Raw genomic sequence first — 16,256 nt, 5'->3', positions numbered from 1 at the left:
TGAGAAGCAGCACAGTGGAGGAAATATCTTGTAGTACAAAACAAAACAACGAGGAGAAAGAAATACAATTTACATCAGAATCACAATCAGCCTTGTGGGAAACTAGTGAAAGTAGGAAGTTCAGAATATGATCCAGTTCATTAAAAATCTTTGTGTTTTTGTTTTTTTTTAGACTGAAATTAAACCTGGAATAGTTTTAATAATCAGACATGATGTCGATGTTTAATAAGCCCACAGACAAAACGGCTTCAAATAAATGGATGGCTGCCAGTTTTATTTTTAGCAGGCTTCATGTTGTTGAACCTCGTGTGTTTTTCTCCGTGACATGCTGAGTCCGTGACGTCAGCGTGACTGGGGCCACTCCTCATTCCTCAGCAGGTGGAGGTGATTTCCTCCACCTGAACCTGAAGCAGCTCAACAACCAGGAAGCTTCACAACCTCAGCCGCAGTCGCTCCACTCGGACCTGTTTGTTCCGCTGCGGTCAAAGATCGCCCCGCAGTGGCGTTATTAATGTCGCTGTGTTTCATGGCATAATGAGGCCAACAGCAGAGCTTTGACAAAGTGAGAGGCTGTGATTGAAGAGCAGAGAGCATCATGGGGACCCAGGAGACCTCCTCGCTCTGGGAGAGAGTTGTTTCGTGCTGCTGTTGCTGCTGTAACTCCTGCAAGAAAGAGCAGGAGGAGAAACTTGACCAGAACAAAACGATTACAGTTTTGAGTAACCCAATGACCCGGGGTCCTGGAGGTCCCCCTGAAAACAGACCTTTGCCTTCACCTCCAAAGTCGGAGCGCTACATCGCCCTGTTTGATTACTCCGCTCGTACCGACAACGACCTGACGTTTAACACCGGGGATTACCTGGAGGTCCTGGACACCAGTGCCGGGGAGTGGTGGGTTGCCAGAGCCCTGACCGGGATCTCAATCGACAGAAAGGGATACATCCCGGCCAACTACGTGGCCCCTGTGGAGAGCATTGATGCTGAACCGTGAGTGTTATCTCTGTACAGTAAGGAGTTACGTTTCCTCAGTGGTTATTTCTGAGTTTCTGAACTGGTGATAAGATTCAACGAACCTTCTGAGGTGTTCTACCTAATTATGTGACGATAATCTATTGTAACACCAGAGGGCGCTGTCAGGAAGCGGAACTGAAAACTTACTTGGTCACATATCATAATCTGTATTTTATACTTTATCAAAACATGTGATACGTTTTTATTTTTAATTATCTATTTAGAAAATATTAATGACACCTAGCTTCCCACTTATTACAAAATAATACACATCACAATATCAAATAAAACCTAAGGAAGCACAGGAACCATAGAACACCATAAATATAGACTGTACAGACTGATCCACAAGGCCAGCCTCCTATCTGTTATAAATTTGATATCTCATTCTAATTCATATGTAACACCTGAATGAATAGCTTGTCCCAATAACCTTGGGAATAAATATTCTATTCCATAAACAAAGAAACCAGATGGCATATTTAAAAAAAGAGTGAGAAGAAGATAAGGTTGTTGTCCCTCACCGCTAAAAAGCTGTCATTGTATTAGATTATATATAGGGCAGAGAAACAGAAAAGTCACTATAAGGGTTTATTGAACTGAGATTAGCTATTTTCTTTCATCTCCAATAAATGTTTTTATTCTATTGTTGAGTCGCAGCAATGACCAGAAAATATAACAATCTGTAGTTTAGCCCAGATTTGTAGATACATGGAAGAAGATTATTCTTCCTGGAATATCAAAGTACATTGTGTTTTCCACAGCTTGCTGAAAGTTGTACTAGGCCCTGAGCAAAACTTTATTCAACTTCCAGTCACTGCCATTCTGATTATTACAGATTTGGATGAGTAGAGGGTTTCAGTACATGTGGACATTTTTAAATGTATAATATTTGTGACCAATAGTGGCACCCATAAACTGTAGATTAATTATAGGATGTGATTAGGTTAAATTTAACAGTTGGTGACACATGCTAAATGAAAAACTAAAAAAACTATATGACCAAAGTGTAAACATTAGACTGGCTTTAGTCATTTGGTTTCAATTTTGATCATGTGCCAGAGACATTTTAAATAATAATAAAAACATTATTGCAGCTTGTAATTAATCACCATCGGCTTTTAATCACAAAGCATATATTGACAAATTAAACAATGTTCTCAATTTAAAATTGCTTTTTGGATATGAATTATTTGATAAATAATCATATGTGCGCAACAACAAAAACATTTATTTTTAATGTTATTTTAAACAAGCATCATAAATAAAGTGCTGTTCTATCCATTCAGCTTTCAAGTGTTTCAGGAACCTCCAGTTGGTTCCTTTAATCATGTTGTTTGTGGATCAGATTTAGGGTCTTATCAGAAACAAAAGAGGGAATTAATTGCATTAGAATTTCTAATGCATTTAGAGTCTATGCAATTATTTGTTCAAAATTAATTTGTTAAAGTCCTGACCCACATAAATAATTAGAAAGTTATGATTGAAAATGTAGTGTTATCATGGGCTTGATGTTAAAATAAAAAGCATAATCTTAATAGGACGAGACTTTTTACTTTATGCACATAAAAACACAATCAGTAGGCTCCCAGATCAGAGCTGGCTCTAATAGTTTATTAACTGTTTGAACTGCTGGTTTTTCTGTGACCAGCAAATCACCTTTTGATTCATAAGGCCATGCTAAGTATTAAACTCTCCTCCATTAAGTTGTTTTTAGACTTGCGGCGGCCCTGAAGGCTCAACAGTTGCAAAAGCCTCAGTGCAAAAAGGAGAAAAAAAGTGTAAACACTTTTAAGGAAGCACAGTAACCATAGAACACTATAAATATAGACTGGACAGACTGATCCACAAGGCCAGCCACCTATCAGTTATAAATAGGGTAATACAGCATTGTTTAATACATTAGGTTAGCCTCAGAGTCAGGGATCTCCCTGCAGTGTGGCTGCAGAGCCCTGATCTATCAGGTAGAAGAAAACAGTGATCCTGCCTCAGCTAAACTGCAGCTAAAAGAGAAACACCTTAATTATTAATTCACTGTTGAAATAAATATGTAAAGGTCAAAAATGAAAGTGGTCTAAGGAACCAGTTACAGTTTCTGTGTCACCCCAACCATAAGATGTTGGGGTGTTCTCTTCAGGACAGGAGCAGGTCTGTCTAGAACTGCCCATGAGCCACCATATAGACTTCCTTCTAACTGATAAAATAAATAGAAAAAAGGTCTAGATTTAGACTGTTTCTTTTAACATATGGTCTAGCTTCACTGTTAACAAGAAGTCATTTTAACTTATTAAAATGACTCAGGAATTATTCACACAAAGTTGAAAACTGTGTGTGTAAAAGCATACAGAAAGTAGGAGGGTATTTTAAACTGGTAATAGTTCTAAAATACTAATTCTGTCAATATATTAAGTGGAAATCAGTGACTTTCATTTATGCCATATATTGAGAGTTGTGGAAAATGACTGTGAATTTTATTTCAGTCATGCAACACCAGTATAAGCCTATAAAACGTGATTGCGGGCCATATATTTCTTTTCTTTCTGTGGGGCAGATATTTGACTCAGGTTTGCATTGAACGGAGTTGATCATTATCCCATACCAGGAAGTTTGGACTTCCCGGTTATCTGTCTATACTAAGAGCCAAACATGCAAGAACAACAGCGCATTAAAACCTCTTTCCTGATAGTTCCTGGACATTGCACTTTTCAGTTACACAGTTTACAACTTGGCTTTACTGTAATTACAGGTTTATTCAGACTTCAGTTCAAAGACTATTTGTGTGAAGTTGTGTGATGAGAATCTGACTGCAGAAAGGGAAATCTGCAGTCAGAAAGATGACTGGAAGTCCAACAAAGACGAGGGTTACACTGACCAGTGGGTTGGTCCAGGTTGCTTGTTACCAAACTGTCAGGTGGTTTATCCTGACAGGATAAACGCTTCTTTATTCAGTCCAGGTCATAGCTTTGCTCAGCACCAAACCTGATTTACAAGCTGGAAAGTGACTAAGAGACACTGAGGTATGCAACTATTGTGCTGTTTGTCACTGACTCATGGAATGATAATGACTAGTCAAGCTTTCTGCTTTTCAGTCAGGCAGAAAGTTATGCCTTACCTACTGTGGTCATGAAATCTCCAACAGCACTGATACTCTGATTAGTTCATTTTGTTCCTGGGAGGCTTGTGCTGACATCTGGTTAAAGTTTTGGACATGCAGCTGTCGGAGCAGCAGGCCGGCTGCTGCACCCTGTGTGTTCAGTGGGATCGAGTGAATGCATCATCACTACAGTATATATACAGTAGCATTGACCTGAAGAGAGAAAGTTCATGTTGCAAGTCTTTATTTGAAGTTGGACATTAGCCATCATCTAAATAAGCTTAGATTAGTTTGCCAAAAAAACCCATCATAGTGACACCTTTAGTCATTACAATTTATGTTGCTCATCTTAGCAGTGTGAACAGTTGTCGATGGCTCATGGACAATAAAGTTTAATTTAACTCTAAAATATTGTATTCATCCCAAAGAAAGGAAATGTTACCATCATCATCCAAGTATTTTCAAAGAGTTGTTGTGGATCCAGCCTGTAGCAGTCAGTCTGGCAACAAACTGTGTATACCAGTCTCATGACATGCTAATGGCTCATGCATTTTTTGAGATGCTAATCAGGATCTCAAAAATGCTGATTAGAATTTTTGCTAATTAGAAAATGTCCATTACTCTTGGACAGCATCACTATTGTCCAACAGCTGAAAAGCTGCACAGCATCCAAAGCCACAAGTTTCCCCACTTGGCCTCTAACTTGAACATTACTCAGTATTTACGTATTAAAAATATTATACTGAATTAAAAGAAAACAATATTTTTTTGTCAGCTATAAACCATAATCATCACTAACAACTTTATGATCTCTCAGAGTTTCACTTTTTGAATGTAAAATAATGAGTTGTTGAACTTTAATAATTTCAAATTCTCTGAAACTCGCTTTTATATGAAGGATTGAAGTACATTTTTTCACCAGGATGTCTGCAGCAAAGTCCTCACTGTTACTGAAGCAAAGAACATCAGATTATCATCAGATACTTGATCAGAACCTAATTCACGTTCTTGCTCCATTCTACAACTACAATCACCTGTAAAGTAGTCCCAATGATTAGTGTGATATTTTTGTTTGTTTTGTGTTCTGCATGTTCACTGACATGATCCGGTTTTCACTTTTAGTTTTTCACGGATGAACAGAACATGGTGTGTAATCTGTGGTTGTGATTAATATTCGTCAATCTAGTTCATGTTTATAAAGTGAAAAGGCAATTTTAAAGAACACTTCACTGAAAAAGCTTGTTTTATCTAAACAACCTTAATTCCAACCATCCAGTTATCAAAGGAGATGTCTCCTTTCTGGTTCTTCCAGGAGTTTCTTTCTATTAGGAGCGTCATTTCTCTCTACTGTTACCTCAGGCTTGCTTGAGAGAAAAACAGATCCCTCTGTTTATTTTCAATACTTAATCCTCATGCTCTCTCTGCTATCAGGTGGCATCCAGGGTGTAGACAGACACACAGGACAGATATATTTTTATGTATGAAGTGAGCTTAGCTACTTCTTGGTTTGTAGAAGAAGAATCAAAGAAATCGAGTCTCTTTAGATAGTTTATGTAGAGTTGATGTCAGGAGGCCAGGTGTGACCGGTGGACTTCTGCATTGTGTGTGTTTTGATCGGACAAACCACAAAGCAACAAGTCTGGGTTTGGAGGCGGTCTCCGTTTATTAATCTGTCAATCGGGAGATATTAGCATTAGCACATAGCATGTGCTCCAGTTCTCCAACCCGATCTATACAAAATAATAATGTTAGCATGTACCAAATGTTATAAAGGCGTAATAACAACTCAAATGAAAATATCCAAATACCTATAACCAACACGGATGGTAAAATAAACATTTGAACAATATAAATGAAAGGATTCCAACGGACCACAAAACTTGCCTCTCCCAGTGGAACGAGTAACAAAAGGGAAGAGTAAATTAATAATTTAACATTTATAATAGTCCTGCAGGACCCTGAACAAGAGAAGAAGAAAGCCCCCATAGCAGACACAGAGGAACACAAGAACAGTCAGGTGCAAACGGACAAATACATGAAAGAAAACATATAACTATTAATACAGACCCAGTTACATTGGCAGCCTTTGATATGTTGCTGAAAGCTGCAATAGATACACCAAACTTAAAATACACATTTATCTTGTTTGGGTGATTCATTGGTCCAAAGTTTTATTTTTTTAATCAGCTTCAGCTGGATTATTTCTCTGCTGCTGACTCAGATTACAGGAAGCTTGTCAAAGCCAGAAAGATAAGAGTCTTGAAATTGTTTCCAGAAGTATGTCATAACTGATTTTAAAAATAGTTTGATTCTTCTTGTAGCTCAAAGCATTCTTATTCATCAGATGGGAGGGAGCTGAACGTTGTTGCCTCTGTTGGACATTTTTTTTCAACTTGGTCTGTACAGTTCATGCAGGATGTTTGATTCAGGAATCCAGATCCACTGGTTAGTGACAAAGTAAGAATGTTGTCTCTTCAGAAAGAGGAAGTCAGTTGATTTACAGAGCCCTGTTTATGGCCAGAGCTTTACAGGAAATCACAATTAAAGTAAGGCACATTAAAACCTCACAAACCTCATTTAAAAATGTAAATCATTGTATAAAAATATAGATGAATTAAAACACAAGATTGAAATATGTCTGAACTTTATAGATGAGTTGCAGTAAGGCGTCATGTTGGCAATCCTGATTGGTTTACTGTTTAAGGACTGAACAGTGCTTACTGGGTTAGCTGGTCTCTAAAGATCTGTGGGTCTATAGTTTATACCTGCAGCTCTGGACTGTATGTAGAACCAGTACCAATGAGAGTCCATTAGACGATCATCACAACGTTGCGCTGCAAACAGAACCAGGAAACGGCAGAGAATGACTCACTTCAACAGCAACATAAATCTATAATTCTAATTGAAGCTGTTTATCTTTGTTCTTAAGCTATCATTTATCAAAAAATATATTTTGCATAAGACCTCATCAGGGTGGTGGTGACCCGTTCTGAGATGACTTATCTCAGAACAGAACAGACTTTCTGAACAAACTGTCTGAGCCTCAAAATGTTTTCAGAAATCACTGATGATATTTCAACAGATCGGCGTTACAATAAAGACGTGTGACTTCAAATCACTTTTATTTTCAAAAAATTCTTGTATCAGATTACTGTTCAAACTATATGACATTACCGTTGAGTCGTAAGAGAAGCAGAAATCAGAAATATACTACATACTATATTCTACAACTTCCTGGAGCTGGTCTCAAAGTCCTGTCCATCAAAGCTCTCCCAATCTGCTTCATCATCAGGATTACTGCTGTCACCTCAGAAGCTGTAACCATGACAGCAGTAACTGCTGTCATGGTTATTGCATCTATGAAACTCTTATCTACCATGTTTAAAGTACATATGCGGATGTCAGAGGTCACAATGATGCTCGATATTGGATACAAATCTTCATCACATGAGCACCGTGTCCTTCCTGTCAGACACGCGTCTCCACATGGCTCAAAAGTTCTCACTAACGCTGACAATGCAGCATACTTCAAGGAAATAAATACACTTTATTTTGTAATATTTTGTAGTTCTCCATAATCTGAGCAAGTTGGATCATGTTGAATAAAAGTGGCCTTCAGATGTGCTTTGTTTGCTCAGATTTATAACCACTAAATTACACAAATCCCTGCCTTTAAGATCTGGATGAAATAACATTAAATAAAAATAAATAAAAGAATTTTAAATTATGTTGAAATTGGAAAAAGGGTTTCCTAAAAATAACCATGTTTCTAATTGTGATGCTTCCAGATGGTATTTCCCAGACACCAAGCGACTGGATGCAGAGAAGTTGCTGCAGGGTGAAGGGAACCGGGAAGGAGCATTCCTCATTAGAAACTCTGAAAGTCTGAAAGGAGAGTACTCCCTCTCAGGTAAGAAAATAACATTTCCTTTTTTAAAGCATTTATTGATTGATTGATTGTTGTCACACATGCACAGAACCATGGAAGAAGAGTCCAGCATTCAGGTTTTCCATGTTATATAACCTGGTATCTTTTGTACTTCATATTAGAACAATAAGCAGAATACTGTGCTGGCTGACTTCTCTCTGATGCTGATGCAGACAATTTATTTATTTTATAACTATATATGGCCACATTAAGTGGTAAATGTCCATTTTAAATGGTAAATATCCTGCACTACATTCACACTGATGGTGGCAACCTACTGGATAACAGGTCAACTGACAGAAGTGGCTGCTGCCACCAGGTCCTCTGGACCCACTGGTCACCACAATCATCTTCAGTGTTGCTCACTGTATAAGCTGCTGTCAGTAGAGTGAATCAAGCAGCATTCTGGCAGAATATTGTGGTGCAGTATTGGTGTCAATAATTAAGATTATAGCTAACCCAGTGGTGGCTACTTCCTTATTGCAGAGGGTTACACCTATTCCAAAGCCAACTACTGATCCGATTAATGATAGGCCAGCACTCATAACTGAGTGCTGGCCTATCATTGGCTTCCAATTGCAGTTTCCATTCAGCAAATAATGAAAAGGTGATTCCACTTTGAGCAGATTAACTTGATGTTTTTTTTTTAAAGAGAAAAAGGTACGAGTCATTAACAACAAGCTAGTTGTTAGCCTTTCCAAGCCTACTGAATGCTAACCCCAGTATATCCATGCTAAGGAAGCAGAGGAAGCAGGCAATCCATGTCTCGTTCATTTGCTAGATATGCTAGTCACTAGCCTCTCCAAAGCTAATGGAAGTGAGCAGCCTTCATCTCTATTGCCAGCACTGACCACTCAGGCCAGCAGCACTGGTAACTGTCAGTAATTAGATAACTACCTGGCTTTGGAACGGATGTAAACTCCTACAACAAGGACGTAGCTATGCCTGGGTGTGCAATAGTCTTAATTTTGGCACTAATACCAAATATGGACTTGAGCAGGTTTGCCTCGCTAACAAGATCATGTGACATACAAAAAGGACACAATGCAGTGAGCAAAGAATCATTGGAGTTGGTGATTTGTTTAATAATCAATCCTGTCAGACACATATATTACACACACTAAAACACAACTCTTGGAGACCGGCTTCGGAACAGCTGGTATTTTTACCACTTGTTTGATCTGGATATTATGCGTTAGATCAATGTGAAGTATCACATGACTGTGGAAGGAAAATGATGGAAGGTGTGCATTTTTATTATTCAGCATCTCTGGCTCAATACTTTAGAACCACCTTTAGAGAACCCCAATGAGTCTTGTCAAATTAAAAGTACTTTTTAAAAATAACACCCTTTATGTAGGTGTGAAATTTGTATTTTGTTTATATAATATTCTGATTTTAAATGTCATGATTCCCTGTAGGTGAAAAATTCTAATTAATGGAGCTTTCAAATGTTTATCTCTGTGTAATTTGTGTTTCATTTCTGGGTTTCACAGTAATATGTAAATTTTGAGTGGGTCTTACCATAGCGACTATGATGGGACAACATTTATGGAAAAATATTTGAACTTTTCCAAATCAGTTTTAACTGGACCATAAATGTGCTTTGCTTGCAAATTTGATTCACAATATTTGCATTTGTTTTATAACATTGAGACCGTTTTTGATTTAAGTTACCTGTCTTTTCTTATTTCTCCATCACATAAATGCTGTGGTGTGCTTTAGGTCGGGGGATGATTACATTTAGTATAACATAGTTGGTCTTTTGGAAGTGATTAAAATGATTTTGTATTCTTTCTTTAGTTTTGCACCAAGAGAGAGTGAAACATTATAAGCTCCAGAAACTGGATAATGGCCACTACTACGTGTCAAAGACCAAATCCTTCCCAACCCTGAAGGAGTTGGTGGAGTATTACTCCAGACAGAGTGATGGGCTGTGTGTGCTTCTGGGCGAGCCATGTAGGAAGGTAAACTACAGCATGCAGCAGTGCAGACACTGACCCCTGATGTTTAGCTTATCATTACCAACTGTCCTGTTGGTGCAGATGGAGGCTCCACAGACCTACGGTCTGTCCTACAACACGGTGGATCAGTGGGAGATTCCTCGCAACTCTATCAAACTGATGGAGAAGCTGGGCGCCGGACAGTTTGGAGAAGTCTATAAAGGGACGTGGAATGAAACCACGGAAGTCGCTGTAAAGACCCTCAAACCTGGTGATTTTTTTTCACTATTCTGTAATTGTACAAAGTAGGGACACATGCATAAGGAACATTTTGGACAATTTCAATATCCACATTTAATATTGATGTGGCCAATAACCAAAATTTACTGATATTAGATGTGTTATATTGAGACCTTACTGCTGACATTGCTTCTTAACTTCTGTTAAATGCTTCCAAGTCCTGTGCTGTATCACTGCCCCAAAAACCCATAACTTGTGTCTCCCAGGTACTATGGACCCTGAAGATTTCCTGGCAGAGGCTCAGCTCATGAAGAGACTCCGGCACCCCAAGCTGATCCAGCTCTATGCTGTGTGTACCATGGAGGAGCCCATCTATATCATCACTGAGCTGATGAAGCACGGCAGCCTGCTGGACTACCTTCGAAGTAAGTCAGCCACACTTTCGACTTCAATTATGAGGAGCAGTCGGCATCTACGGAGCTTCAGGTTGTTATAAAATTCTGGGAATTCTTTTGTCAGCTGCTTCTGATCATCAGAGAAGATTTGCTCAGTTTGGTTTCATTTCAGTTATCCTCTTTCCTTTTGTTCCTAGAGCAGTGTTTGGTCCAGTTCAGACCTGCTGTTAGCATCCTCCATGGCCCATTCTGTTACAGGAGAACCTCAAACATTGCTGTGGGATTAAAACCTATTCTGAATGATCAGGCCAATTACCTTCTTCCCTGACAAGGAGCTGTTCATAGCTGCTTTTCCATTACAAATGTGCACAAAACTTTTATATTCCAAAAAAAAAAAACAATTTCTCAATTGCAGTATTTTCATTAAATACCAAACACTATGAAAATCACACGTGAATGTGTGATTTTTAAACACATTATTAAAAACCATGACACACCACCATCCTTCATCAATTTCCTGTTGTCTTCGTTGTGATTTTCGGCACAAAAACAACAGAAAAGAAACATCCAGTTTTTGATCATGTGACTCGTCAGCTGAAAAACCACATCATCAAAACATTTTCTCAAAAAACAATAAAAAAAAAATTAAATGCTTTTATTAGGCAAATTAATGTTTGGTGTCAAAGTGCACAAGTACACGGTCAATGGAAAAGCAGGAAATGACACAATCAACAGGTGTTATAAAATCACAGATAGCTGCTGTAAATGAGTGGTGTTGAGATTAATATTCAAAATGGTTTGAATATTAATCACACGCGAATGTGTGAAAGTTGCTCCCTTAAAAAGTATAAATCATTCTTTTCAATGCTTCTCACATGTAAATCATTAAAGTGAATCTATGCAAAGTGGAACTGGGCATCTGATTTGTTCTGAGGGATCACTGAGAGCAACTGGTTTTGGTGCCGTCTCTTTAAATGCGCATCATCCCTCCATGTTCCACACTGTCCAACTATTTTTGTAGTTTGATGGCAGCTAATGTTAGTGCCATGAACGCCACTGGATGCATTGGATCAGGTGTTTCCGAAATAAAAAAACATCCTAAGCTGTGTCACACTGTCATATTTTTCAGAACGCGCAGTCCTCAGGGAGCTAACAACTAGCACATCTCATTATCATAAGCAGAGTGATGCTACTGCTAGCAAAGCAATGGCCAGAACGTCATAAAAAAAAAAAAAAAAACACAAACTAATAATAAGAATAAAAAACAAAACTAAAGAAAAAAAAAACAAAGAGCTTGCCGGCTGCTCTATGTATTCCCATATCCTTCTTGAATATTTAAAGTCATTTAGTCATTTTTGGGTTATTTGAATCTTCCAGCTCTACTGTGTCTGACATTTCCAGACAAAAGGAACCCTCAATTAGGCAGTCTTATTGATTCTAGTAGAGGTTATTAAGGTGTATGCATTTAAAAACAAAAATCTAATTTAACCAGTCACTCCAAAGAGTTTGTGATGGTGAGGGACAGTGGAGTGAATTGCTGGTTAATACACCCTAAAATAAAATAAAAAATGTACTTCTATACCCTGGAACTTGGACTACTGAAGTGCTGTGAGGAATAAAAATGGCAGATTTGTGATAATAGTTGGCTAGAAGTCAGTAAACTCGTTTAGCAGTTCTGTAGCAAATACAGTGACCTAATAGTTTAGAAAAACATAGAGGGGATATTGAGAAAACTGAACGGATTGAAAAACTCAGCACTGAGAGGCCTAACTCAACTTTTCTGCACTCCTAGACATGTAAGTTACACAACTAGATAAACTTAAGGGATTCAAATGTGAATTTTGCAATTTTACTTTTAATCAGATAGATAAAAAGCTAAAATACAAACTGCTCAAGACATTATTTATATGCAGTTTATCAGTGAAATATCATTGTTTCACAACAAACAGCACTGAAGCTGTAAAAGGATCAAATTTCCTTTAACTTTGAAATGATGTTACAGTTGAGGCATGTGGGAAATTCCTGAGATGGAAGAGCAGATTGAAAACCTGAATCAACTCTTTCCAATTTCTCTCTGTAAAATGAAGACAAACCTGAACAGTTTCATCAGGTGGCACTGAGCCTCCCTGGAATGTCGGGTCCATTTGGCACTGAGAAAATCCTCATCAGACATGTTGAAACGCCTACTTAGTGCACTAAAGTTTATGTTCATTGTTTTTTTTATCTATATATAAATATAAATGTTTCAACAACTGAGTAGGCTGATCTATAAAACGGCCTATTGTTACTGATTTTGTTCATTTATTTCTACCTTGACAATAGAGGATAAGGGGAAGACTCTTCGTGTGCAGGACCAAATTGAAATGGCAGCCCAAATCGCATCTGGCATGGCTTACCTGGAGCAGCAGAACTACATCCACAGAGACCTTGCTGCCAGGAACGTCCTGGTGGGAGAGAATAACATCTGCAAAGTGGCAGACTTTGGCCTGGCCAGGGTTTTTATGGTAGGTTTCAAGTCAGATTCTGCTGGAAACAGGTCTTAGTTTCCAACAGGTCTTAATTTCTTCCCAATTTTGGTGGTGGGAAAAAAAATACTTTGGGTAAAGGAACTAAACTCAAGGGCTTTTTAATTGTTTGTTTTATTTTTTGTGTTTGATTGTAGAAAGAAAGTGAGAATGTGTATGAGGCCAGGGACGGGGGCAAGTTTCCTGTGAAGTGGACCGCTCCAGAGGCCATCCACAACAACAAGTTTTCCATCAAGTCAGACGTTTGGTCCTTTGGGATCTTGCTGTATGAGATCATGACATTTGGCCAGATGCCTTACCAAAGTAAGATCCAGACATCTTTTATAAAGACTTCAAACCATTCCACCAGCAGTGGTGTCCTGTTAGGCCAGCACTTATGTTCCATCTTGGGTTTTCATTATTTTCCTGCAGCCATGACAAACATTCAGGCGGTCCAGTGGATTTCTGGAGGCCACAGACTGAGCTGCCCCCCCGGCTGCCCGAAGCCAATGCACCTTCTCATGTTGGACTGTTGGAACGAGAAGGAACTCGACCGACCCACGTTTGAGACACTGCAGTGGCAGCTGGAGGATTTCTTTGACATGGATTTGAGTTCCTACGATGACAGCTCCAACTATTAGAGCAAAAAAAAAAAAAAAACTTGTTTGACTTCTAATGAAGTATTAAAAACCCCCAAAAGACAAGCTTATAATCACTCGATTCAGCAATGATTCTTTCAAATCCCTCCGAATCTGTTCAGTTGAAAGACTTAATTACCAAGAAGAGACGCTGCACTTTCAGGTGGGTAGTGTATCTGTTGAGCCTGATTCACACCCGACTGGGAGAGGCAGCGTTTAGAACAACTATCCATCCATCTCACTCATCTGGTCCTTCTGGTTTCATCCATTCCACTCATTCAGTCCTCCTGCTGAACTGAAGCCAGAGGTCACCTAGGATGAGCACCTGAAAGCTCTTTGTCTTAAGTCTTTGTTTCATGCTCTTTTAACATATGCTTTAACTTGAACCAAAACAATAATCTATATTTGATGTGTATGTCAGCTAGACATCACCATGTTGCTTTCCTGAGAATCTGAGAATTGTTGATTATTTCCAACCCTGGCAGCATTGTTAAAACTCCCAGTTGTCTGCTTTCACGCCGTCTCCCTGCATCATAATAACTCGTCAAACACTCAGGAGTTTCAGACTGGACTTTTTTTGTTGTTTCGAGTCTCGGTCTACTCTCAGACCTGTTGTAGGATGGAATTCCTGGTTTCTTCTCTGAACAAGTAGATCCTGTTTAACATCACTACCTGATGCTTTTAATGATCTAAATAAATTCCTGTTAGTTGTATATTCTAACCTCTAAAAAGTGTTTATAGAATTTAGCTGATTTTTAACTTATCCTTATGTTCAACATAATTAAAACAAATTTTACACATGATGATGTGGTTGGCTTGTTGTGGATTTATCTGAAGTGATCGTTGAGCAATGACATTTATCAGTCACTACATTGAAATGTCTCACAGAATTGGACCAATGATTTGGCTAGAAATCAGATTCAATTTTCAGAAAGCTGGAGAGAAAATGGCTGTGCACAAAGAACTAAAAAAAAACAGATACCTTCATTTAATCAGAATTTTTTTTTTACTAATTTTCCCCCCAAAACTAATCTGTTCTATAGTCAAGATGTCAACCACTGAATATTCTGGAGTGACCAGCTGAAGAATTTTTACTTCTACTTATTTTACTTATGAGACAGTTATCTTGGGTAACCATGGCGACAAGACATTATTTTTACAAATGGGAACACCTGACTGGGATTTTAAAAGATCAAATGTTTCCTGAACTATTATCCCAAACCTCAGAGGAGTTGAACTGGAAGCTTCAAACTCGTCCCGTCCATCCATCATAACGGGTGAATGGATCACATCTCTGATGGCAACATCTTTCTAACCATACAGCCAGACAGATTTAAAGATGATGAGATCCATCCAGGACATGCTACTGTGGAATATCATTTCTGCTGCTGGGAAACTGAGCTGTTGTCATGACGGCCACAAGGCTCAGAGGCTTCTTCAGATTGGTTGCAACTCTATTAGAAATCTTTGACGATGATTGAATATGACTTATGACTACATTTTTAAGGTGAACTGAAGGATGAACCGGACCTATTTTCAATTGGTGTTAGTTAGCTAATGATTGATTTGCCCATGATGCCAGGTGTTTGAGGTGTTGCCTTCATCCACAGTGGTTCCTCCTGCCTATTAACACGTTACGAGTCAAATTATCAGAAGCCGTGACCTCATCATCTGGGCTTTCCACATTGCTTAGTCATTAGTGTATATAAATGTTTGATCTGGAACAAAGTTGGAATATCTGATTTCTTATTTTAGTATTTAGCAAATAAAAATGTTTGTCATACGAACTGATTTGAAGCAGTTCAGTCTGACTTCATGTCCATGAAACATTTTGAATGGAGTATATATAAATATTTTGTTTCCATTGTTGGACTCCTCTGTGACTAATGAGTTGTCATAAGGCAGTTATTTATTCCATTTTCGGCATATTTCTAAATGCAGAATAAAAGGATCAACTGGAGATGGTGGTCAACCTGTATTGATGTAATTTCTCCCTATGGCCACAGGGTGGTGCTATAACTCTCCGCCTTTCACGCTTACCAATAAAAGGAATTTTTGCTAAAGCAACAAAACCTCCAATCTTTAAAATGTGTTCATCTCAAAGCCATATTTATCAGGATCAACCCTAAATATCTGCACATCTTTAAATCTGAAACAGCATCAAGGACCAGAGTGTTTTATTTCGAACTGTTCACATTCCCACGAAGCAACATCAGTGTCAGCATATTTAAAACAGCACTCTATTTGGGAGAGAGCAAGCTGAGACGGAACATTGACAAGAGAAAACACTTAATCCAGAATGGGAAGTTTATTGGTTTAGCCTTTCCACGGTCAGAGCCGACCCAAGACCTCAGAGAAAATTTAGAAAAGTTACTTATAATAATCCTTAAAGCTTCTAAATGAAATAAATTCAGCACAATGAATAGTGCACAGAATAACTTTGCATGCAGGCAGTAAATGTATATAACAATTATAAGTTTTCTTGTTTCATACTAAAAACTGA

The 16,256-nt window shown here is 38.3% G+C and overlaps 1 protein-coding gene across 1 annotated transcript; it reads left to right on the top strand.

Moving 5' to 3' along the window:
* The first annotated feature begins 327 nt into the window (after window positions 1-327).
* frk (fyn-related Src family tyrosine kinase) lies at window positions 328-14,556 on the top strand. The gene is made up of 8 exons (XM_055044470.1): window positions 328-987; window positions 7,894-8,015; window positions 9,837-10,000; window positions 10,079-10,247; window positions 10,483-10,641; window positions 12,934-13,115; window positions 13,274-13,439; window positions 13,548-14,556. The coding sequence occupies exons 1-8, from the start codon at window positions 596-598 to the stop codon at window positions 13,754-13,756; spliced, it is 1,563 nt and encodes a 520-aa protein (XP_054900445.1). The 5' UTR covers window positions 328-595; the 3' UTR covers window positions 13,757-14,556.
* The last annotated feature ends 1,700 nt before the right edge of the window (window positions 14,557-16,256 follow it).

This window comes from Poeciliopsis prolifica, unplaced genomic scaffold (genome assembly GCF_027474105.1).
Source record: "Poeciliopsis prolifica strain line A6 unplaced genomic scaffold, Auburn_PproV2 SCAFFOLD020, whole genome shotgun sequence".
Classification (NCBI taxonomy): Eukaryota; Metazoa; Chordata; class Actinopteri; order Cyprinodontiformes; family Poeciliidae; genus Poeciliopsis; species Poeciliopsis prolifica.
This window is presented reverse-complemented; position numbering and strand designations above follow the sequence as displayed.

Coding starts and splice junctions, on each gene's coding strand:
- frk (XM_055044470.1), top strand. CDS start 596: ATGGGGACCCAGGAGACCTCCTCGCTCTGGGAGAGAGTTGTTTCGTGC. Junction 8,016..9,836: donor AGGAGAGTACTCCCTCTCAG/GTAAGAAAATAA, acceptor TTCTTTCTTTAG/TTTTGCACCAAGAGAGAGTG. Junction 10,248..10,482: donor TGTAAAGACCCTCAAACCTG/GTGATTTTTTTT, acceptor TGTGTCTCCCAG/GTACTATGGACCCTGAAGAT.